The sequence below is a fragment of the Ciconia boyciana genome, chromosome 11 (genome assembly GCF_034638445.1).
Source record: "Ciconia boyciana chromosome 11, ASM3463844v1, whole genome shotgun sequence".
NCBI lineage: Eukaryota > Metazoa > Chordata > Aves > Ciconiiformes > Ciconiidae > Ciconia > Ciconia boyciana.
In genome coordinates, this window is record NC_132944.1 from 9006883 (window position 1) to 9031279 (window position 24397).

The 24397-nt window shown below is 40.3% G+C and overlaps 1 protein-coding gene across 2 annotated transcripts in view; it reads left to right on the forward strand.

Moving 5' to 3' along the window:
• Nucleotides 1–24397, forward strand: part of RAD18 (RAD18 E3 ubiquitin protein ligase) — a 60313-nt gene that overhangs the window by 19154 nt on the left and 16762 nt on the right. For both annotated transcript variants that reach the window (XM_072876230.1, XM_072876229.1), the window contains exons 7-11: nt 1817–2001; nt 5613–5689; nt 6399–6459; nt 13795–13929; nt 17180–17336. In XM_072876230.1, the coding sequence (XP_072732331.1) occupies nt 1817–2001; nt 5613–5689; nt 6399–6459; nt 13795–13929; nt 17180–17336 (615 nt within the window). The remainder of the gene's footprint in view (nt 1–1816; nt 2002–5612; nt 5690–6398; nt 6460–13794; nt 13930–17179; nt 17337–24397) is intronic.

Consider the following 24397-nt stretch of genomic DNA (forward strand, 5'->3'; position numbering starts at 1 on the left):
GATCCTTCTTTGGTGTCAAGCCCATGTCCCTAACAGAATTTTAAACTTTGCTTATTTTATCTAGACTGCTTGGATCTTAAAGTATCATGCAAGATACTTTTCCTTAGGGACTGGCTGTTGTGTATTAAATGCTGGCTTTTTGGCAATGTGTTTATTTTATGGCAGTGTTGTTCGGGTTTCCGTAACAGCACATCTCTAGTTCTTCTCTGAGGAATTTTAGCTCTGTTTATTCTCAAATTAGGAGCACATGGCATGCTATGTTAACAGTTGAGCAGTATTTCAGCGGAACTGATAATTTAGTCCCCAAAACCTGCACAGGAGTAATTATAACAGGTAAGTGTACGTTCACAAAGAGCACTGCATTTCTCAAGGATGGGAAAAAAACCCCACCAACGTTAAGATTCAAAACTGTTGTCAACTGTTTTCATGTAGCTGTCTGCTTGCAAAACTGTCATCACTCTTCTAGGTCATGATACAAAGCTCTTTCAGGGCTTTTAAAATATTTAATTATTCAATTACATTTTTTATATTTCCCAAAAGAATCTGAAAAAAGTCTTTTCCTGAAAATTGTATTGTGGTAGTGTATCTTTTTTTGCCAGCTGTGCTACTGGGGCTATATGAGAGTAAATGAATTAATGACAATTTTACAGAAGTTTGGTTTTGGTTTTTTTTTTTTTTTAACTTCAAAATGTATTTTCAATGTGTTAAGTTGAAAGTGCTGAATACAGTTTTCAAATAAGTCTCTAGCTTTCACAATGGGAAGCTGTTAACTTCTCTGTAATTCAGAGCAGTGCAGCTGAACTTTATTTTGCTGCAGGAAGAAAAGTGTTTCTAACTAAATGCCGTTCTTCTGTAACTAGTAAATAATTTAAGTTGAAGAAGATGAGTGAGGCAGTAGATGGATTTTGGTACCTTTGTTGGCTAGTTTGAGTGTATTTCACCAGGAGGTGTAGGGAATACTGAGCTAATTTGTGCAGTAGGAAACTGGCTAATTTTAGATGACAAAAGTTGTAGTAGGACTTGAATTTTCAATGGCAGTTGCATGTAGTGAAGATGTTTTCCCTATTTATGCCAGGAACGTTGAGTTCTTCTGACACAAGGCAGTGTGAAGGAGTAAATTTTAGTTTTAGATGTTATTCATCTGAGCACACTATTAATTCTCTTTAATGTCACTTTCTGTATTACCAAACTACCCTTCTGTTAGATGGGAACTACAGATTTGCTTTCAGGTACATGACTGTATCTTTCTCAAAGTAATTTTCCCAGAAAGCTGAAAAGTCTCCTACTTCAAGTTTTGGCTTCCAGTTTTCATGCTTTTAAAACTTCACCAGCTGATTCAGGTAAGACATGGCCAGTACTTTGGTGGAAAACCTGTGTTTCAGCAGTGTGAATCCAGTACAATTCCTTCTGAATTCAGAGTGAGTGTAGGCTTGATCCTAATGAAGATGAACAATACGGTGTTTGCTGATGTGATTCTGAAGCCTTTGCTGTAGATATTAAAAACAGAGCCACAGTACTTGTTACATGACCAGTTACATGCATCACTTCCTAAAGAAAATCAGACTAGATCTACTGCTTTATGCATGTTTGAAATTTTCTTTGTGGTAGATGGAAAAAGTGTTCTGGCTTCCTAGAGCTGTTGCTGTTGCATCTGTGATACACTGTGTAATTGGTTGTGTGGCTGTCATGGCTGAAATTATTCTTTCAGGTATTTCTTACCCAGAGTGGGTGAAATACCCTGTAAAAATGTAAGTCAGTATTTTGATTTTCATAGGCGTATTAATTAAAAGAAAATTGTTTCCTTTTCCTTTTGCAGTTCTTCTCACAAAAGGAAGCCTATGTCTAAAGTTGTTTACAACTTGCTCTCTGATCGTGATTTGAAGAAGAAACTAAAGGAACATGGTCTGTCTACTCATGGGACCCGACAACAGCTCATTAAAAGACACCAAGAATTTGTGCACATGTATAATGCTCAGTGTGATTCTCTAAATCCCAAATCAGGTAAGTTACAAATTCTAGGAAAGTTGTTACCACCATCGCAAACTATTTGTATGCATTTCTCCTTCTCTTAGTTCTCAGGGTAGGAATAAGGCTGGTTTGAATATTTGGGAAAACTGGAGCTGGAAGAATTTATCTTATATAAGTCAAGATTAATACAAAAAAGGAAATTTAATGAAAACCAGAAATGTCTTGCTATACTCTGGAAGTATCCAGCAAAGATGTAAATTTGTGTTGAAATTCTTTGATACTTCCTGGTTTACTAAACCTGTTCTGAAAAATGTGCTGTGTTTTTATGAACTTTGCATTTTAATGAGTGTCTCCAAATTGGACTCCGAGGCTGTTAGTCAAAAAATTGGAAATACCTGAGGTTCTTAGTAAGTGAATAGACTATTAATTTATGTTTTGTTCTGAATTAGTTCTCTTCCTCCTATGCACTGAGACTTTTATATTTTTATTGGATTTTATTTCAAAATTAGATTTATTTTTGGAGATGACAGGTAAGGGTAGAATGAATTAATAAGAAAGTATTAATGTTTTGCTGGAGTTTATATCAATTTAGGTGTTTGGCAGCAATTTTATACAATTAAACTTAGACTATATATAGCATTAAACAGCTGCATGGGATAAGGAGAATGTGTTTTAGTCTCTAATGTGAGTGCAATATAAACTTCCTTTAAACAGCAGTCTATTGTTTGCATGTGCTCAGGCTTAATGCTTGGAAAATGCCAGGTCTGGAACAGGGAGGATGAGATCCGAGTAGGGTATTCGTGCTGCCTGGTTTTGTAGGCAGTGTGGCCATTTTTAAAATTTTGAATAGCATGTATGAGCTAGTGGAACAATTGTCCCAGCTCACCTTGTTATATTCTATTTTATACAAGATGAAAACATGCATCTTTTTTAAAGATGTGTCATTTGTCATCTCTCAGTTCAGTTCTGCAAGTGATACAAGTAACAGCACAAATACACTGGCGTGTGTGGGTGAGAGATAGACATCAGATTTACATTTCTTACAGAAGTTGTAAACAATTCTGAATGTTTTTGTGTGTATTGAAGGGCTCAGAAACTATTTGGACCAGGTAAATTTTTGGTCTTGTTGGCAGTGGGACTGTCGGGAACTGAATGAGCGAGCAGGGCAGCGCAGTGAGCTGGGAGCTGAGGGGCCGCTTGCACACAGCTGGGTTCGGCATCTCTGTGGGTCAGATAGCATACCACTGCAGGTGCACAGCTAAACTTTACATTTGCTATTTGTTGCTTATCTATAACAAGAATAATTTGAGGCCGGGGTGAGAAGTACCCTTTGAGAAGGATGCCAGATTTAAACACAGTAAAAACCACTTAATTCATCAGTTACCATTTAACAAATTTGACAATATAGGATAGTGTTTATTTCAAGTGAATATTAAAAGCATGTATGTTAACTCCATGCACATGTGGTTTTATATGTGATCAGATGATCAGAAATGCTGAATATCTACAACTTCTACTGTGGCATTTCAAAAATAAAGTATGCTTTTGGTGTTCAACTCCTTTATTAAACAGGCAGAACCACCAGATGCAGTGCTTTTTGAAAAATAAAGTCAGTCACTGAGGACTCTAAATATGAATTTAGCAACCAAAGTTTAGGCTCCTGCTTTTTGAAATCCTGATTTCACTTACCAGCTCTTGGCTTGGATTGTGGGAGCAAGCGTATGAGAAAAGCGAGTTTGCAACCAACACTATTTGCTTTTTAATTTTGCTTCTTTAACCATTTTAAGAACTTCACGAAGAAGGTTAAGTGCCTAAGTGATTTAGGTGCCAAGTGTCACTGCTTAGTTTGTGCCTAAGCGCTTCCGAAAATAAACATAAATGCTTTCAAAAAGTGTTTTCCTGGACTTCAGGAAGTCTCTGGGATGAGAACCAGCCCACACAGTTAAGATTGCGTTTGACTTCAGCAACGATAGAAGTTTAGGAAGTTTGTTGTTTAAGTCTGCGAGAACAGCACTTGTGTCAGAATTTCAGTCACGATATGATTTATGTTAATCTTGGAAATTTAATTAAACACTCTCAAAGCCCCTCTCCGAGTTCCCCAGGGGAAGGAGTAGACATAAAGCTACTGTAGGTCATGGAGGTACACCATCATCCGATGGGTAAACAGGAGCAGAGCAGTTTTGAAGTAAAAGTGAGGAGCGGGCTGGTCGGGAGCCGCGGCAGCTCGGGGTGAGGGGAAAGGAAGGGTCGCGGGGCTGGGGCTGCGCTGCTGCCCTTATGCCGCAGCAAGGTCAGCGTGAGAAGTGGATGCCGGTTTGACTGGAGCCTCATGCCTGCTCAGGGCATGCTAGAACTGAAGCTGTGCAGTGCAGGCAGTTCTCTGTTAGTCCTTTAACGTGCTGGGAGCTACTCGGCTCTTGGGGCGATTCTTCACTTGATGCTGGTGATGAAGTAGCGTGAAGTCCCTGTCTGCATCGTTCATCCAGGCTAGCTAAATGAAGAGTTTCACAGTGTGTTACCATGTACTTCAGCTAGTCTGCCCTAAATAACGCAAAACTTCTACTGAGTTCTGGCTAAATACCTATTTATAAAGGGTGAATTATTAAACTACCACTTAAGATGCAGACATGCATTTTCAGTCGTAGCAGTGAGCCCAAGGTCGCTATATAATACGAATAGCTGAGCTTCTGAAGAAGCATAGGTGCCAAATTCCTGGATTTTTTGCTTAAACCAGTTTTGAACGGGTTTTATTCCTTCACAGCTTAATAAGTTTCTTGTTCTCTGGATACCTTACTGTCTAGTGAAAGTGTTTGTTTTACTAAATACCCATAGCTACCTAGTAGCTCTGTGAAAATGATTAAGTGTAGAAGCAGATTTGTAAAAGTAAATGTCAAAATAAACCATGCAGGGTCCTGCATAGCTATAGTTTTAGTTAAAATATTAATGCACACAGTTATGTCTGTTTATGTGCTTTTTGAGGTGTCGGACTTAATAGTTAGAGTAGGTTGTAATTCATCTTTGGACGGTGGATTTTGGACATAAGCCTGCAGAAAGTTTTGTGTTGCCTTGGAAGGTAGTCCTTGGAGGTAAAAATAAGATAAACAGTAGATGTCATTATTTAATCTTCCGTTTAAAGATACGTTATAAAATGGAAACCTTTTACAAAAGATATGCCTGTACACAACAGAAACACTATAGTATGCTAGAGTAAGATTCAAATACGATTTGAAAAGACTACATTTTCCCATGAATTTAATACAAAGGAAATGAGAGCAATGGCCCGGGAGGTGGCTGAGAGCCAGCCGCCGGCAAGCACCGTGCGGCTTGCCGCAAGGCACCTCGGCCAAGGCCCGCAGCTCCCAACCTTGCCTCCTGGTCCTGAGTCTCGGGCACTGCCTCTGCTGCTCAGCTGCTCCAGATGGGAGAGGTTCCTCTGCATGAACAAACGCCTGCTGAGCACTGGTGTAAAACCATGCCGTTTGGATTTGCCTGTGATTGGAGTTTGCCTGAGTTTTCACTGTTGAAAACCTAATGCCGGTTTGTCTCTTTGTGATTTAAATTCATGGTAGTTTCATTCAGTGCTGCTACATCTTTTTATTTAATAGCTCCTGTTTTAGTGATCCCTTTCTTGTGTTTTCAAACAGTTGCAGAGGTTGTTAAAGAGCTGGAAAAGAATGAGAAGATTCGGGTTCAGCTTGAATTTAATAAAACCGGTGAAAATGTAAGCTAATTATCTTTGTTCTCAAAGAGGGGGATGGCTAGGAGAAATTGCACAGTGGGCAGTGAACATGTTTGCCTATCGCTTTATTATGGGAATTTCCAGATTCCCAGGTTGCATGTTGGAATTCACGTATATCATCTTACAATCAACATGATTTTCTCATACCACTCATTTGTCATGGCCAGTTTTTCGTGTATTGCTGATGTTTCTATACCCAAACCATTTAAGTAGGAGCATTTTTTGATTGCAATAAAAATTCTTGAGAAATGTTCCCCTTGGTCACATTGGAGATTTTGAGCCTCCATGGCAGTGTGGGGAATATTTGGCTTCCTAGAATTCTCTAGGATTTAGCTAGTAATTCCTTGCTTCCATATCAGCAACGGCGCCTATTCTTTTCCCATGACATAGGATACTTTTGTGACTTTTGGAGCATGTTTGTTGCACGGTATTAGGAAATATTTTATGGTCCACACACGCTGGATGTTATATGGGGTGGCTTGGCTTAGTCCTGTTGACTTTGTGAAAGCAAAGCAAGGTGGCGTATATACATAGTTTAAATACATATTACTGTCTGCAGATGAGATGGTAAGTGCTGGTGGGGGAAAAACAGACAGCTGATCCTTCTTCCAGTTTTAAGTCTCTAGTTTTAGAGTATGCAGCTTTATCATCTTTTTGTTTCTGTAAATAAACATTTGTGTGATTTCTGTAGAGCTTGACCTTCACAAAGGACCTGACAGAGGAAGAAATAGATGAGATCCACACTGATTATCGTAAGTAATATGCAAGTTTCACTTCATTTTTCTTTTAAAATTCACCTTCTTTTCCTTTGTACTAAAATATACACACAAAAGCGATGCTTTTCATGTGTGTGTGCTTCCCCTGCCCCCCATTTAATAAATCAAAGCTGGAAGTTCTCTGGGCTGAAACTTCCTCTTTGAAACTCAGTCTGACATTTGACAAAACTCACTGCCAGGGCTGGATAAGATTATGGAAGCTGATTGCCTCGTTAGCACATCTCCATTTACGTGCTTTCTACTTACCTTCTGAATGGCCCTCCTATGTTTGTTGGACATAAAGAGCAGCAAAGTAGAGTTTTTCTGTCTCCCACACTGGATGTGCGATGTGTAGTTGTAGAGGGTTTCACTGGGAACCCTCAGGCAGAAATAAGGAGCAGGACTTCTCTGAAAGGACTCCCTGAGACCCCAGCAGTGCTGGGGGTGCGTGCTGGCCGTATCCCCTTGAGCTGCCTGGGCTGCTGGCTGTCATGTGGAGGGGAAGCTCTGTTTCGATGTCCTGCTCTGCGTAAGACTCTCCATGCAATTCTTACGATGCCGATTTTGAAGAAGAGAAGAGCAGCTGTGACTGCAGTGAAAGCTGATCGTGCTGTGCTTGTGAGATTTCACCCTTCCTTGCCCCAGATTTTTTGGCATGTTCTCTGAGAATAATCTGAATTACTCAGAGGTTCATGTAAATTGATTAATTATTTTGCCAGTTCTATACTTTGTTAAAACTTGGGCTTGCAGCATATGAATCTGTGTGTATTAAGTCACTGATTGTAAAAAAAAAAAAAAAAGAAAAAGAAAAAGAAGCTTATTACCTACTGTTGTGTCCCTGTGAACAATGGCATGCACTCCTGAGTGTTTTTATCTGTACAGAATTTTCTCAGCTTCAGGTTTGATATTGTTTTCTCCCTTTTTTGAGGTTCCGGGCACTATATGACTGCTGCTCTGCAGACAGGTCTGCTGGCTGTGAGCCCTCCAGCAGCGCCAGCCTGGCTCAGGCATAGCTGGGCCATTCCAGAGGGAGGCATCTGTGTGCTGAGCTGGCAAGATGGGGTGAATGCTGGCTGTCTTGGCCCTGCACTCACCAGTATACCCCGTAACACCGATACTCGGTTTTCCCGTTACTCAGGATATTCCCTTCTCCCTTACATTCTTAATGATTGCACATTGGCTTTGTTTGAAATGTGCCTGTATTCTGGGTGGTGGTTGGTCTTCCCAAGTCCTCCAAGTCATCCTGCAGCAGATAATTTTGTATAAATCTACTCTTTCTATACCTTATTTTTCTAGGTTTGCTGTCCAGTGCAGAGTGACATTAACTGACAAGCAATGTAGGCACAGTAGTTTATATCTAATATGGCATTTCTAAAATACTTTATAGCTGCATGTTTCCTCAACTGTGTGGTTTTTATGCTTCTACAGTTGTCAAAGTGGCCCTTACTGCTAAAAAGTATGTTTCAACTGAGCCAAAAATGCCTTTTCCGTATTTTATTTGTATACTGTGATTCTCAAATCATCCAGGGTTTCACAGCGCTCCTCACATTCGCTCCCTTCCTTCATACCCCTCTCCACAAGCACTCACACATTCCTGTCTCCTCCCTGCACCCTTTTCTACTTTCCCCTCCTGTCCAGCCCTGTGATTTTGAAGCGATCTTTTAAAAAGAATACTCTGCTCATTTGGTTGACCTCTTCCTCTCCATCCTGTGCAGGCAACTGGGATTCAGTGCAAACTGGGTGATTTTTTTTTTTTCTGGTTTTGTTGTTGCTGTTTGTTTCATTTTTTTACACTGAGTTCCCTCTGTTTGTGCAAGAGACCAGTGCCTGTGTTGGTTATTAAGCCTGCTTCTGCCCTGACAGAATAACAGCATTTATTTTGGGAAGTGTAACTGGAATAAATATTTAAGGGAAAGAAGAGAAGAGTCAAAAAATAAGACAAATATCACAGGGAGAGCTATAGTTCAATCGTACAATTTTGTGGGGTGTGTGTGTGGGGGGGGGTTGGTGGTGGTGTTTTTTTTTGTTTGTTTTTTTTTTTCCCAACAGAGAACTGATTCCTGCTTAACTTGACCCTGGGAAAGCACAGTATTTTAAACTGTGTTTCTCCTTACCGTGTGCTTTAACTTGAGAACAGTGTTTTCTCTCTCTGTGCAACCATCTAACCATCTTTATGGTTATTTAGAAGCAAACGTTCTTGTGAGAGTTAGAGTGCAGGACTTGCATCCTGTTGTAGTAATTTAGTACAGAAATGGCTAATGTAAACTGATTTTTTCCAGATGATTTCCTGACCCTTCTTTGTGTGTTTGTACACAGAAAGCACTACTTTGTACTTAGTTCCCTAGTGGTGTTTTATTATTCATAAATTCTTTCCTGTTGTTTCCCACTCATTTCGCTTCACCTGCGCTCTGCTTGCACGCTCAAATGTGGTAGTTAGTCATGTAATGCTAACACAATATTCAATGAACATTAAACTTCTCTGCTTTCAGCCACAGAGGAGCAAAGCGATGAAGGGACAACTTGTTCCGATTATACTTAAGGGTGTATTTAAATCTGTAATACGGTCATATTTCCTGTGTTTCCTTGCGTTGCTACAGGCATATAAATTATTCCATAATGCTGCTAGATTTAGCCTTGTTGATTTTAGTTGGGTTTCTGTGAAGGCTAAATAAGGGCCTAAATCTTTAGCAGATTTTTCCCTTGCTTTTTGTTGCTGTTCCTGAGAATATATTTTTTTAAGTGTACATGCACTGTTTGCAATTTTGAATCTTAAGCGTTCTCCTCTGATTCCAAGTAACTGGTTAATAATTACTCTCTTGCCATGCAGAAATCTCTAGCAATACAATGCAGGAAAAAAAAAGTAAAATAATATAAAAAGTATTAATCCCAAATTGGGTATTTCCCCCCCCAAGGCTTTAGTAGCTCTGTACAGATCAAATCCAAAGTTCAGTGACTTCAGGATGGCCCCCAGAGCAGAGCAAATGCCTTGTAACTGGCCGTTCATGCTCTGCTCATTAGCGTTCTGCTAAACGTGGAAGGTGGGTCTGAACAAAAGCTGTCTGAGGAAGGTATGGGAATTCACAGTCAGCTGTGAGCATGTTCACCCCAGTCCTTCTCCCCGCAGACGGGGAACGTTTGGGGGTGGCAGGACTGGCATGGACTAACCCAGGAGCGAAGGAGCTGCGAGGGGACGTGCCGCTCTGGTCCGGTGCCCGCGCAGCTCTTTGTAGGGCGCTGCTGTCACCAGAGGACTGATCCTATGCTAGAAACCCACTTAACTCGCTTTTTAAAAATTTTGGATGTGCACAAATTCCTTGTAAAGCTGGATCCCTGGTTGCGTTCATGTTGCAAGCTTGCAAACAGCTGTACTGCGTGACTGGGGTAGGGTGCGGAAACAGTCAGCCAGTTCTGCACCAGGCTGCTGCGCGCTGCAGGCAGCGGACACAGGGGACTGATGTTGCTGGTCCCTCCTTTTATTTTCTTGATCCGTTGTACACGTTTTAGAAGAAGAAGATATTAAGTGCTGTCTTAATTTTCCAAAACCAGGTATTTTATTGAGTTTATATGTCTATATGGTTTCAAAATTATCAAGACCACCAAGTGAATAAATTAGCCTCAGGCAGCTTAACTGAACATTTAAAAGTCTTTTAAAAAAAAAAGAGAGAGAAAGAGAGGAAAAAAGAGAAGTTAGAAAAATATTTTAAAGGGAACATATGGTTTTAAAATTAATAAAAAGTGATGACCAAAGAGGTAAATGTTAACTAGTGTCAGCAAATTATTTCTCATAAAAGCAATAGGGAAGAAATCATAAGCATGAAAAAAGAATTGCACATTAAAATCAGAAGACAGTTAGAAATTAAAAGAACTTTTATCAAATACTTTTTTTTCACTGTAGCACAGATGGACTTTAAAAAGCTTTATTATACAATGACGGGGGTTTTTTTCCTTTTAATTTACAACATTTGCACCCTAGGTCCCTAATTCACAGCTGAATTAATGGATTAATTAACTCTGGCATATGTTCTGAATAAAAAAACCCAACCATATACTACTTGTTCCATATGAAACACACAACACAGTGGAGCTATGTAACAGCCTTGTTGAAAAGCAAGATAAAATAGCTGTGATAACCCCCTTTTTTTTTTGCCTTCTTCTCTTCTTTACAATTTCCTATGCTCTTGGCAAATTGCAAATTACACTGTTGGTATTTTTTTGGCCTTTTTTGTGTGTGAAGTGTTTTTGAAATACCAATTAATATTTTGGCTTTATGAACCTGAGGCTGGTTTATACCCTAGCTGAGAGGTCTGCTTGAGCAGCCGCCAGAGTCTGCCTGGAAGGTGCAATTAAATACGCTGTCACCTGCAGTAGTTTCTGTCCGCTCTTCGAGAACTCAGTGACACCCTCAACCCGGTGTCAACCTCATTCTGCTTTTTTCATGGTCAGGCTTCTATTTAAAGAGTTAAAAAAAAATATACAGGAAAAGAAATACATTTGTTAAAAAAAAAATTTATTCTGTTGCTCTTTCATTTGCAATGTTATTCAGAGGCTTACTGATTTATGTTTTGTGTTTTAAATATTTGTAGTTATATTTGCACTTGTTTTATTATTGAAATGCCTGTAGTTTTATGAAATGTGCATGGTATGTTGTTTCAGCGCAGTGGTGATTTACAGTGTATCTGAATAGTGCCTTGCTTTGCCAGGACATTTCTTTTTTACTTGAAAAGCTTTGTAGTTACACCATAAAACAAAACAACAAAAAATAGTAATACTGGAAAAACTGAAGTGCCAAAGGAATTATGTAACGAATGTGCAGCAAAAGACAAGCATCTGGGACAAGAACTTTCTTTTTATTAAAGGAGTTGTTGACCTTATGTGGCGTTTTCAGCTACACAGGGAGAAGGAGTTGGTTTTAAATCTGTTTCCTTCTGTGGGGCAGAACTTGAGATGATTTTATCTTGGCTTTTCCCCTTTCCTGTCACAGCAGCAGGACGTAGATCCAGGTTAGCTGCAGCGATTATTTAAACGTGCTGTACCCCATGCAGTACTCGGCAAGGGCTGTCTGCTCCTCGAGGCGCTGGACCACCCTGTCTCCACCGCTGCACGCGCCCTGGGCTGGTGTCGGGTGCCCTGGCAGTGCCGAGCAGGATGCCAAGGCCAAGCGGTGCTGGGAGAAGGTGTGTCGTGGTTGAGGAGGAGGTCAGGGCTGTTCGCGGGGCGAGCCAGGACCAGGAGGGATGGGGGAGTGTGGGGAGCAGGAATGGAAGAAGATGGAGAACAGCTGGTGCCTGCAGAGGAGCGTGGGGTGATGGGGAGATGTGGGTTGGAAACCCAGGGAGTGCCCGCACTGCAGCTGCAGGGAAGGTTGGGGTTGTTCCTGCCTCTCGCTACCCCGCAGAGGAAAAAGAAGGTAGTTCAGAGACTGATTTGAAAAAAGAAAACAAAAGCAAACAAAACAGAAAAGTTATGAGGGAGTTCTTTGTTTCAGCTGGGCTCGAAGTTGATTTCCGAGTACCCTGATTCACCAGGACGTTTGCTTTGCTGTCATGAGTTAGACGTTGCTCTCGGCACTTGTGTGTGAAGCTTGTGTGTGCACCCGCAGTGCAAGGGTGTGCCCGGCAGGCTGGCTGTGTGCCGCAGGATGGGCCACCTCTGCAGAGCCTGCAGGCTGGGTGGCAGGTGGCCCAGTTTGCCCGTCGCTAGCCCTCGGCGTTTGTTCTGAGGATTCTCGTTCACTTTTCTGCCCGTCTCTCTGCTGGGGTTTATCTTAGTCTTTCCTGCAAGTGTAACTTGGGCAGCGTGTGTGTGGCTTTTACAGAGCAGAGATTTTAAACAACATTCAGTTCTGTGTGTGCAAAGAAAGAAAAAGGACTGCGTGTGTGCAGTGATGTGTATAAGACAAGGTGTACTATTTTCTCGGGAGCTGCTTTATTTAGCCCATCGCTACGTTCCGATTGCTGGGAAGCTTTCCTTGCAGATGGCATGCGTGTGCTGCCGGCCTTCTGCTGTCGGTGGAGGAGGGAGCGTGGTGGTCCTGTCGCTGCGCAGCGTCCTGCTTCCTGCAAGGATGGATCAGAAAATACTCCGGCTGGGAGCTGGGATTTTATTGTGTGTTGGACCTCTGAAGTCTCCACGAGCTGGTTGTCTGGACACAGTTGGGAGAGGCAGTACGGAGCCCAGAGGAAGGGTTGTGTGTGCTTCACCTTCTCGTGCCGTTACAAACAGTTGCCTTGCCCCAAGGACATTTTGGATGTACATCGGGCCTTCCTGCCTCTGACGTGGAAAACGTTTTGAATGCTTTTTCCGTAGGCTAAAAATTAGGCTAAAGATTTTAGCTGAAATACTTTATTTGTCTCAAAAGGACAAATCTGTTTCTCAGAGTGACTTTTTGTTGGAAGTCCTTCCAAATAAAGGAAGTTCATGTTTGCTGCCTTCACTATAACATACAATATAAAGCCATGCATATGGACTGATAACCTTTCGTGCTATACTAGCTGTGGGTAGCTACAGTCATATAAAAGTTGGTGTGTTCTGCAGGGAAAACAACGTGTTCCCTTCATGCCCAGTGAAGGTTAGGTAATCCGCATTGTCTGTCTGAGGAGACCAGGTATTTTCCCAGCCTCTGAGTAAAGAATTTGAAATATCTAGATTAAAAAAATAACATTGCTTTAACTGAATACCAGAGGATTGCTTAAAACATACTAAGTGATCGAAAGTGCAAAGAGTATGCCAAAGAGCAATTAACTGTGATTTAGAGGATTTGCATCAAAACAGTATAATAAGCATGACACAAAGGCTTTCAACATTGCTTTACTGCAGAAATGGGGGGAAAAACCCAAAGCACCTTTAAAGCAATTCATGGGGTAGTTGTGATTTTACTCTTTCTCTCTAGCAGAGTGCTCCTTGCAGGACTACCTAGAACTAAACCATATGACTAAGAGCATCGTCTGGATGCTCCTTGAACTCTGACAGGCTTGGTGCCATGACTACAATATTAAATGTTGTCACAATGGTAATTGCAATACTTGACAAGTCTAGGAAAAGAAGACAGGTAATATAAAGAAGAAACAAACACAGATCTGCTGGGCAAAAATTAAGGTTTCATCTGTGCAAGTGTTCTTGACTACTGGGTAACTCTGTAAAAGCATAGACACAGATTTGGATCACTAATAGAATATGGAACATATTGCAGTGATGAGTTGGTTTTCATTTGCTGTAACAAAAATGTTTTTAATTCAGTATTTTGTGTTTATTTCTGTTGACATCCTTTTCACTATTTATGGCATACCTTAAGAGTCCTGTGGCAATGATCAGTAATGCACTGTTCCATTTCAGGAAACAAACACAGAAGTGAATTTCAGTTTTTGGTGGATCAAGTAAATAATCGGTGGACAAAAAGTGGTAAGAGGAAAACAGAAAGTGCTCAAAACAAAGAAGAAGTCACTGTCAAAGAATCGCCAGTGGCCACAGGTTAGTAATGTTGTTTAATATAGTCCCCCTCTTCGATCCACACTAATAAGTGGGGGGGTTTCCCAAAGAAATGTTCCTTCCTCCCATTATTCTTCTCCTACAGTCCTTAAGGGGGGAAAAAAAGCCTAAAAATCAAACAGACCCTAAAAAGATTGACTACCATTGATTTTAGTGTGATACATAAGCACAACCCATAATAAATACATGATTTGTTTGATTTTAGTGGGATTGTGTATAGATGTGCTTTATTTAGATGCATATTTTAATTAGCTGGTTGAAATGGGATCTTAGGTTCCAGTCCAAATCTACTGAAATTGCTGAGAGTGGGCATGTGACAATTGGCATCTTTGAAATGAAGGTGATCGTGGGTATTGCTTGCTGGGTTTCAGCTTTTCTGTATCATTAATATGATAGGGAGTTGGTAATTGGGAACTGCAAAGATGTTTGTGTGGATTGGAACATGTGTTTGAACATGTCCTGAGGTTGAAGCAATAAAATACTTGGGCTTCTTTTAGGCTGTTTATATGTATGTTGCCTCTTTTTTTTGTTTTAACTTGCTTCATTTTGTGTTTATATACTTCAACATAGTGAAAAGTGGGAATGCATGACTGCAGTTACTCAGTTCTTTATGAGTTCGGAACAACATCCATCATATGTTTGTTATCCTCACTACCCACAACAAAGAAATACCCATGTGTGCTTTTAACTTGTTCCCTATAGCCTTGTTCAGTCTCATTTGTTTTATGTTATTGGTTGCTTTGGTAGTGTACATATATCTTTGAATGTGTGATTTAGAAGAGCATTCCTCAACCTAATATAACTTATGGAGTCATAATCTACTCAAGATACTGAATTTTTGAGAGAATTCCATTGACCAGAATTGGATACGCTGTTGTCTCTATCCTTGGGAAAATATGGCAGTTTAGTTTGCATCAGCTCTCACAAATCCCTACTCTCTTGAGTTGAGCTGAACTAATCTTCAGCTGTCTCCTGCGCTGTCTCCTCTAGCAGAACTCTCAAGAATAAAAATAAATGAAAATACCGGTATAATAGTATGAATTTTATCCTTATCGTTTCATGCAGACCTTGATGCAATGCATAATCCTTTCCATGTGAAGGGTAAAAATTAAGGAATCTCAAGGATGAAGTTTATCTTGTTTGACATGATTTACAGTGATGTTCGTCTTCTATAGCAGAGACAGAAGCAATTTGTTATTAGATAATGGGATCACAGATTTTGAAATATTAATTTTTAGCTATGCGCTGTGGAGAGATCGGCTACTGTGAATTACTGGGTTTCTATGTCTGTGTAAGCTTTTTCTTTGTGCACTGAACTGCACACTTTGAGAAGCTGAAGTAAAGCCATATAGTTTTTCCAAAAGAGTGCTCAGGTAGAAAATAACTTATGTCAGGTGTATCAACCTGTATCGTGTTGACTTAAGTACATGATACCACCTCGTCTGGTTCTGACAAACCTGCAAAATATTCATTACGCTTTTTGTGCACTGAGGGTTCAATAATCTTTGAAATTTCAGTTTCTAGTTTTATGCCAAACATCTGCACCTGGTTGACTGTTTGTAAACCATTTAAAAAACAAAATAAAACAAAAAGAAGATTTATGGGTGAAGGAACAAATGTCTAAAGCCTGTTTCATCAGTGTTCCTTATTAACAGCAATTACCTTTTTATTAAACTGGAAATTATAATACGTGAAAGAAAGAAAACCAGCAGTGGTCTGATGCATTGCCATTTGAAAGCATAACTGCTGAGAAGAGCAAAGGCTTCATATGCATTCCTCACCCACTTTATTCGGATTCTCATGGAAGTAGTGGAATTGTACAGAATTAAAACATACTTTTTTTCTTTAAACCCTTCATGTCTCTTGTTGCCCTCTACTGTAGTATTGGTTGATGTAACTTAAACCTCACTGAAAATCTCGCTCTGTTTTTGGTGATGTTTTAATCATTCCTTCCTGATTTACATTGTCTTTTTTTGTATCTTTAAACTTAAAATGTTCGATTTCCAGTCCTTAATTTTATAACTTTTAAACATAGGTTTTTGCTTTGCCTAAGGGGAAGCACCATAAGAATTTGATAAATATTTGTGATACACCTCTTCTGGGTTGTGTTATTGCACAGGGCTTTTGCTATTTTTAACCTGTTAATTTCAGAGTTATGTGTCATTAGTTGGACAACTGACTCACTGTAATCTGCCGGTTGTTTTCAACAGACAAAAATATGCTCCTGATATTTAATTATACATTTTAGCAGAAGGGAAAGGGCAAACTGTAGCCAAATTCAAAGATTGTATAGCTCTTCCACACTCTAATTACAGTTCTGTTCGGCCATTTCTGTCAAAACCACTTCTGCAGGGGTAGAAAAGTCAAAGTGGTTTGAGCAGGAATATAGCTCAGAACGCTTCTGTGAATGGCCATGGTAAGGATTATTAATGAGAAGAGTCTCAGTATGGTTTTAATGTCCCGTGCAACTTTCTAGTTAAATAACTCATTTGAAAATATTTGTGGGTATGGCATAAGAGTAACTTATCTTTACATACCATACTTTCTAGTCTATATTTGCTTTCTCTTTGGAGAGGTAGAAGGTATCTTTTCAGAGGACTGTTCATCTTTTTATAGATAAAAACACTTGACACACAAATAATGGAATGGTTTTACAATTTGTCTGATATGTGTTGTCTAGAAATTATTTTTCCTATTAAAAATGGAAATGTCAGTTATCTAGATTGACATTGTCTTTCTTAGATGCATAAGGAAGTAAATTGTAATGCTTCTCTTACTGAAAACAAGCCTATTAACTTTATCTGTAAAACTTTAAAGCTATCAAGCTGTCTCATGCAGTGGATGAAGTGAATTGGTAGCAAGAAGCAGAGAACAGTGCTGTCCCATTAAGTGTTTGCTAATTTCTGAAATAAATTTTCATCTTATGAAATGTGACAATTACCCTTACCCTTTATTTCTCTCCTTGTTTGTGTTTGAAACTCATACCATGAAACGTTTCTGTTTCAGTCTCTGGTTCTTAGAGGGTGGGTTTTTTTTTTTTACTATGCAGGAAAAGAAATTGAACCTTTGAAACTGTGAGAGTTTTGGGAATCAAGTAAGTGAGAATGAGGCATTGGTATTTAAATATTTACAAATTCCTTTTTTTCTTAAAATCTATCTCCAGGCTGCAGAAATTTAAACAATAGTATTTTGCTTTGTCATTCTTGCTAATCTCTGCCTTTTTTCTTGGTAGAACATAAGGAAGAGCATCACCCAGCTATTGTCCTTGGAAAAGCCCAGATACTCAAAACAGAAACTCCCGATGGCAAAAGAAGTGAATCTCTTTCCTTGGAGGAAGGCCAGAGATCAGTCTCTCCTGCATTTTCACTGTCATCTGGATCAACAAGCAGGTCAGTGAAGAAGAGTCTCTTCTCCCTGGTTTGTACTAGATTAGACCAAACATGGAAAACCTTTGCCAATAACCTCAAGCAATATATGTATCCTACTTCATAGGAGGGGTTCCTAAGCTGTGGTTACCGATTCATTCTCCTCCATGTTTCTGGCTGTTCAGTTGCTTGAGGGATGGAGCTGAAATACATTCAGAATTCACTGAATAGCTTTGTAATGACTTGATAGAAGGATGATAGTGTAAATGTTCCTTTTGATACAGAAACAGTGAGTGGAATGTCTGTGGAACCAGGAGAACGTTTGGTTTTTCTCTTCTGCTGCGTCATCTTCCCTTCTGTTTGAGCTTTTATTTAGAGAGGTCCAAAAATTGATACAGCCTAAGTCTTTTAATAGTTCTTTAAGTTGATGAGTATTGCTGTAAGAAACAGAGTTTAAATGACCCATTATTTGCCATCAGTGGTAGAATGCCACTGAATCTTGAAGTCCTGACAGCTATTCACTTTTCTTTCTTCATGCATTTAGTTTTGCTTCCTGAAATTGCCTGATTTGGTTTCAGAAAATGAAGGTTCAAGGAAAGCTTTATAAATAACGTAAGATTTTATGCTTTTGATAGTTCAGTGATAATTTTATTGGAGACTCAGCTGTTATTGCTGATAAGATCTATCTAGCTTTTGAAGGTAGTGTTTACCTCTCTTTAAGATATTTACTTCACAGATCATAATTTGCTATCTACCACTGCATTGGTTGTCAAAGATGATGACAATGAATACTTAGATAAACACCCTTTTGCAATACTGGTTGCTGTGGCCACAGTTTCTGGAGGAAAGGAGAAAAAATAATTGAAAACAAATACCAAATAACTGGTTTTTGATACATGTCTAAAAGTAAGAAAGCTAATCTTGATTATAACCTCGCTATCTTGTTGAGAACACAAATGAGAGGAGAAGGCACCCCTTGCAGGTCTGCCTTACGAAGAAGAAAAAGGTTTCCTGTGTTTAGAAGTGGGAGATAATCAGAGGAAGTAGCTGAAGGTCAACAGCTGAGCTAGGAGTAACATTTCTTAATTTCCCACCCATTACACCCATAGTATGTGCCTCTTCCTCCTTGTTCTGCAACTATGAAGAATAATATAGTGCTTGGATTCATCATCATTTATTAAAAGAATAATTTAGTTGTTGAGAAGTTTAGCAAAAACAATTTTTTCTAAATTAATTTGAGTTCACAAAGAGTTTTTAAAACTCAGCATGGGCATTAAAGATGTTGCCTTTCACAGAGGTAAATACTAAACGGTGAGTGAAAGCCTAGGAAGACATAGGAAAGAGGAGATCAACTCAGGGGATTAGACAGCGTCAAATGTTAAATGTCTTTGTTTTATATGATCAGGTTTTGCTGCCTGTTTCCATTTACTTCAACTAAATGGGAGCCATATAGTAAATACTTGTCTGTAAACAGCAATATGCTGGCTGAGCACATCACTTACACGGAAGGGGTCTTTGTTGCTGTTTCAAAATATCATTACATTTTTGTTTGGCTTCAAACTTGCGTTATATACCAATAAAGATGTTCCCCTCCCGGCGGCCTTTCCCCTCTTTAGCGTATGTGTCTTTCTGCCTGAATTGTTACTGTAAAATTGATAAACGTAGCATATCGTTGTATTTGCTGTTTAATGTGTAACAAACCTGTTAAGATTACTGATGTACTAGCTTTATCTGTGTTTCTCAGGATGTCATGCAAATGATGATAGTTCTTCCTTCCCTGTGATGCAGGTAACAGCTATCTCGGTAATTTCTTCACTTTTAAAATAGGGTCCAGTGCCCTGGACTCATGAAGAGGCTTGCACATTGTAATACCGAATATTTGAGTATCTTATTTTCACGTCTCTGGTCTTCAGAGCAGAGTCCACAGATCTCGGTAGGACACGCTGAATCACAGAGGCTGGGCGACCCCCAGAGATCATCCAGTCCAAGCCCGCGCAGAGCAGGGTCAGCTGGAGCAGGCTGCTCGGGACCTTGTCCAGTCGGGTTTTAATATCTCCAGGGATGGAGACTCCATACCTTCTCTGGGCAACCTGCTGCAGTGTTTGACCACCCCCACAGTACAAAGGCTTTTTCTCATGTTTTGAGGGAATTTCCTGTGTTTCAGTTTGTGCCTGTTGTCTCTTGTTCTGTCACTGGATACCACTGAGAATAGACTGTTGTCTTTGCTCCCTCCCATCAGGTATTGCTAAACATTGATAAGATCCCCTTGAGCCTTCTCTTCTGAAGGCTAAACAGTCCCAGCTCTCTCAACCTTTCCTCTTAAACCTTAGAAGAATTAAGAGCTAAGAAGAATTAAGGGCTTCAGGATTAGCTTTGTGTGAAGCAGCATGTTGAGCGGTGAGTTGTAAGGACTTACCCGTGGACACCACAGGTCAGAGTGTCTTCGAAGTCTGCCCTTGGCAGTGTGAGGTGCCTGGCTTAGCAGTGCTGCCTTGTGAGTCACAGCCAGAGCCCTCCTGATTTTAAGCACTGGGATACCTTTTAGAAATGGACAAAGAACTAAGCCCTAAACTGGAGGAGGAGATGTACCCCCCTAAAAGGCCCTAGCAGGCTTGCACTGTTCTGGGTTGTGACAGTCTCTTCTTCTTGAAGCTGCTCCACTCAGGATCTGTACTGAAAGATGAAATGGGCCAGGGAAAACGACTCTTCACTGCTCACTTAGAAGGGAATAAACTGGCCCTGTGGCTTTGTGCCAGAGACTGGTTTTACGTGCCTGAAGCCCCAGCTTTCAAGTTTGCGGCATGGGCCATGGCTGCCCTGCTGCTGGCAGGCCGTTCTGGGGAAGCACGTGGCAGCAGGAACCTGACGCTTGGTTTGTGTAGCGGTGGCGGGCAGGATCCCAGGCAGAAGCTCTCCCCCAGGGCTAATGCAAGGCCAGCTATTGCAGAGCTGTGCCCGATGTCACGTTTGACAGGTGTACAGATGATAGATGGAGCTGCTTCATCCTCGCTGCGCTGGCTCTTGTGGTTGCCCTAGAGCTCTGATTGTTATTTTAGTTCCACAAAATAAATGCCTTCACCTTGGCTCTTCATCCAGAATTTAAATGAGGTGTTCCTGTTCTTCCCTATTTTACTTAATTTTATTTTTTTTTATTGCAAATTAACCCTTTGGCATTAAGGGCCTTGGAAAATTTGGAATTTTAATCTTACAGAGTGAGTCCTGGGAGTTAGAAAGGGCTTGTATTAGCTCATCCAAGGTATCATTAAATCTCTGTTTTGCTGCCAATTTGGTGCATGAATGACGTTATGAATGATTCTCCCCATGGCCTTTGACATCAAAGTTAAACTTTTATTCTTTACCTCTTTCTGTCTGCACGCTTGTGTATATCAACTTAAAGTCTGGATGACAGCGTGTCTAAGAGACTGTAAGAAAGTTTGCTAAAGGGTATTAGCATGTGGTAGTTACTAATGATCTGAATGTGCTTTCGTGACCCGAGTTGGCAGATTTTGTTGGGAAGTGCATTTGTTTGCATTATGTCTGGCTCAAGGCAGAGTTGTTTATTCCTTCTTTTTATGCATTCACTCTCTCCAAATGAAATATTTCCATAGACTTCTTGAATCAAACGCAGAATCTCTCAGTTGTACAGACCAGTGGGTATGCATCACAGACATTTGGACCTTCTTTTAAAAAAAACATGCTTAATAGCTCCCTCTGGTTTACTTTTAAATTCAGGTCCTGTGGAACAGGAACAGAATTACAAGAGTCTGCACAGAATTGTTTTTTCAGAATCTCTCTGGGATTTTCTCTTCACTTTCCTACTTTCTGCATATCCCCTGGTGTGTATGTATGGTGTTTTTTTATTTATTTTTCTTTAAATATAGGGCAGTTTGCTTAACCTTAAAAGCTAGCTACTGCGCTGGTCAAGAAGTTCAAAAAAGTGGTGGGTTGTTTTGTTTGGGTTTTTTTTTGTTTTGTTTTTTTTCCCCCTCCTGTTATATTGTGTATTAGACTCAGCTGCTTGGCACTTGGGCTCTGGAGCATGCCATAGGGCATTACACACTGTAGGTTCTCATACTTTACATCCAAACCCCTGTTTTAATACTCCTGCTCAAGAAGAGGTGAAAACAGCAATAATAATACAGTGAAAGCTTAGCTAAAGTGACACATGATGCCTTGTGATGCAGGGAAGGCCCCTCTCGTTTTACCACAGCGTTCCTCATGCCAAACCGTACCTTTCTGAAGAACGCTCTGGTGCATTTTTCTGTGTTTTCTGGGAAACAAAGGTTACAGGGGTCACCTGTCTCCAAATATTGATGTGGGGGAACGCTTATGAAAAAAAATTAAATGTGCTTTTTGCCTTTACTGTTTCTGTTCCTGATAGCTACTCTGAAAAAACAGCAGGTCTGATGTGCAGTACCCAGGTCTTTGTTGGGCCCTTTGAGACATGTCAGGTTCTGACATGTCTACAGACTAGCTTTGGACTAGCTTTTCTTGCCGCTCTCTTTCGGTTTGCCAGGAGTCAGGTAGGTATAAAAGTGCCAGGTGTATGTTGAACTGTGGCTCGTACTCCCAGTACGCTGCTTACACATTTCTGGTAATTAAAATGGACCAGAATTATGGCAAGATTTTCAGAGATTGTAAAAAGTAGGTATAGTCATATAAACTGCATGAAAGAAAGTGATGTATTTTGTCACTCTCTGGGGTTACTATGGGGTTAATGTTTCCTTAAGGGTAGTGAAATAAATATAGCACAAATCAAAAAAGAATGATTTCGATTTTGAGGGTTTAAGTAGCATTGTGCTATTGTACCAAGGCATGATTTTCTGAGGCTTGCATTTTATTTCTGATAATAAGAGGATATCCTTTGACAAGGGTAAGCATTTTTCACATTGAAATGTCAAAACTTGAAATATGTTTGGAAGTCCAAATCTGCATGCTGTGTTTTTATGAAGAGAGCACTTCTAAATGGAGGGCTGATATTATGATGGATTAAAAGAAAATTAGGATTTTGAGCAGCATATAGAATATCACAAAACAAGCTTGAAGTCGGAGAGTTGAAATGTTTGCTCTGTAAAAAGATGCTGCAAGTAAATTAATGATTCTTATGTTTTCTCCTTCATAAGAACATCTGCCTTTTGTCAATCTCATATCAATATTTGCTAAGGGAGCAGGTGGTCAATATTAGAAATTCATACATTGTACAAGAATCACTGATGTACTGATATTAGTCAATATCAGCTGTTGATACTTTAATTGAGGAAAATAAAAATTTTACACCTGCTGGAAAAAAGATACAGGCCATGCATGGAGGTTATAGCATTGACCCAAACATGTTTTGGTCTTTTCATAAATTGATGATTCCACCAAGAAAGCAAAATGTGCATAACAGATAAACACCAAAACAAATGCTCTGGGGAGACCTTACAGCAGCCTTCCAGTGCCTGAAGGGGCCTACAGGAAAGCTGGAGAGGGACTTTTTAGAAGGGCATGTAGTGACAGGACAAGGGGTAATGGCTTTAAACTGAAAGAGGGTAGATTGAGATTAGATATCAGGAAGAAGTTCTTCACTATGAGGGTGGTGAGGCACTGGCACAGGTTGCCCAGAGAAGCTGTGGATGCCCCATCCCTAGAAGTGTTCAAGGCCAGGCTGGATGGGGCTTTGGGCAACCTGGTCTAGTGGAAGGTGTCCCTGCCCATGGCAGGGGAGGTGGAACTAGATGGTCTTTAAGGTCCCTTCCAACCCAAACCATTCTGTGATTCTATGAAAGTGATTATATATGGCATGCATCCAGAAGGACATCAGTCCCTAGTTCAGAGCTATGGGGTTTGGACATCTTTGAGCCCTGAAAACAGAAGTGATAGTGCACCAGTGCTCTCTAGTGCTTTAGCCTGCATGATGTCCCAACTGTTGCCAGACTTCCAAGGAAAGCAGTTAAGAGAGATCCAGCAGATCTTTTCCTTTCCTGAAGGCAGAGCCTCAAAGGCATGCTCTCGAGCTGCAGAGAAGGCCGCTGAAAGCCAAGAAAGCCTGGAAAGAGTCAAGAAAAACAGTGAAACCGTTGAACCTATGTAAGGTTTAGTATAGACAAGAGCCCTCCATGGGGAATCCTGGGGCAGGTCCAAGGCTGGCAAACCTGCTGTCCTCCAAAGACAGGAAGATGAAGCCATGCTCAGTGATGCCAGGGGTGTATGGTTTGAAGAGGGGGTACTGGGAAGCCAGGGAAGTCTTTGTGGTAAACAGTTTATCTTGGATGTTACACAGGACTTATGGCCACTCCAGCAGCAAGCTCATAACATTTATCACTGGCAGGTCAAAGTGGAAGCAGGATTGCAAGCTGAAGAAAACTATTTTCCCTCACTTCTTGCAACTGGACATTCACCTTCAAATGATGCTCATAAAATGAGACTACCTGTAGCTCATTTCTCATGCCAGCACTGATGAAAAAAATGCACAATGCACGTGCCAGAGCTAAGTACATAATGCACAGCAAGGTGGACTGATTAAAGGACACTGGCTGTTCACCATGAAGCCAAGAAGGAACTTAATCTGCCTTAAAATAAACAAATTCAAAGAGACACTTACTCCTTTCATTTTTAGAATGAGACATGTTATTCACACTTACGTCAGCTTTTTCCTCTCTATTTTGAGGTGGTGTGTTTATCTTAAAAAAAAAAAAAAAAGCGGGGGAGTAAAATCCAAATGATGGTCAAGAAAGGAATAGTTTACTCTTGGTTGATTATTTGTGAGTGCCCAGAAGAAACTAATCCTGCAGAAAAGTGAGGCAGAGCTGGGGAATTGCCTGAGTCATTGGAGCTGCACTTTTCTCAACCTGGAGACATGAATAAGTCCAGGAAATGAAACCTCTTCACACCCTGTCACCTTGTCTGTCAGCCTGTTGCACCTTGAGCAGTTAAGTTTCAGAACTTCAATGGTTTTGCTATAAAAATGTATTAATCTGAAACTAATATGTAAAATCTTAGGATAGAATAATGACCTTTATTAAAGAAAAGGACAGAAAACCTCTTGTGGGAAATTGTCTTGGATTTGGAGTCTGAATAAAGTCTGAAGATGTGTTTTGCTTTGT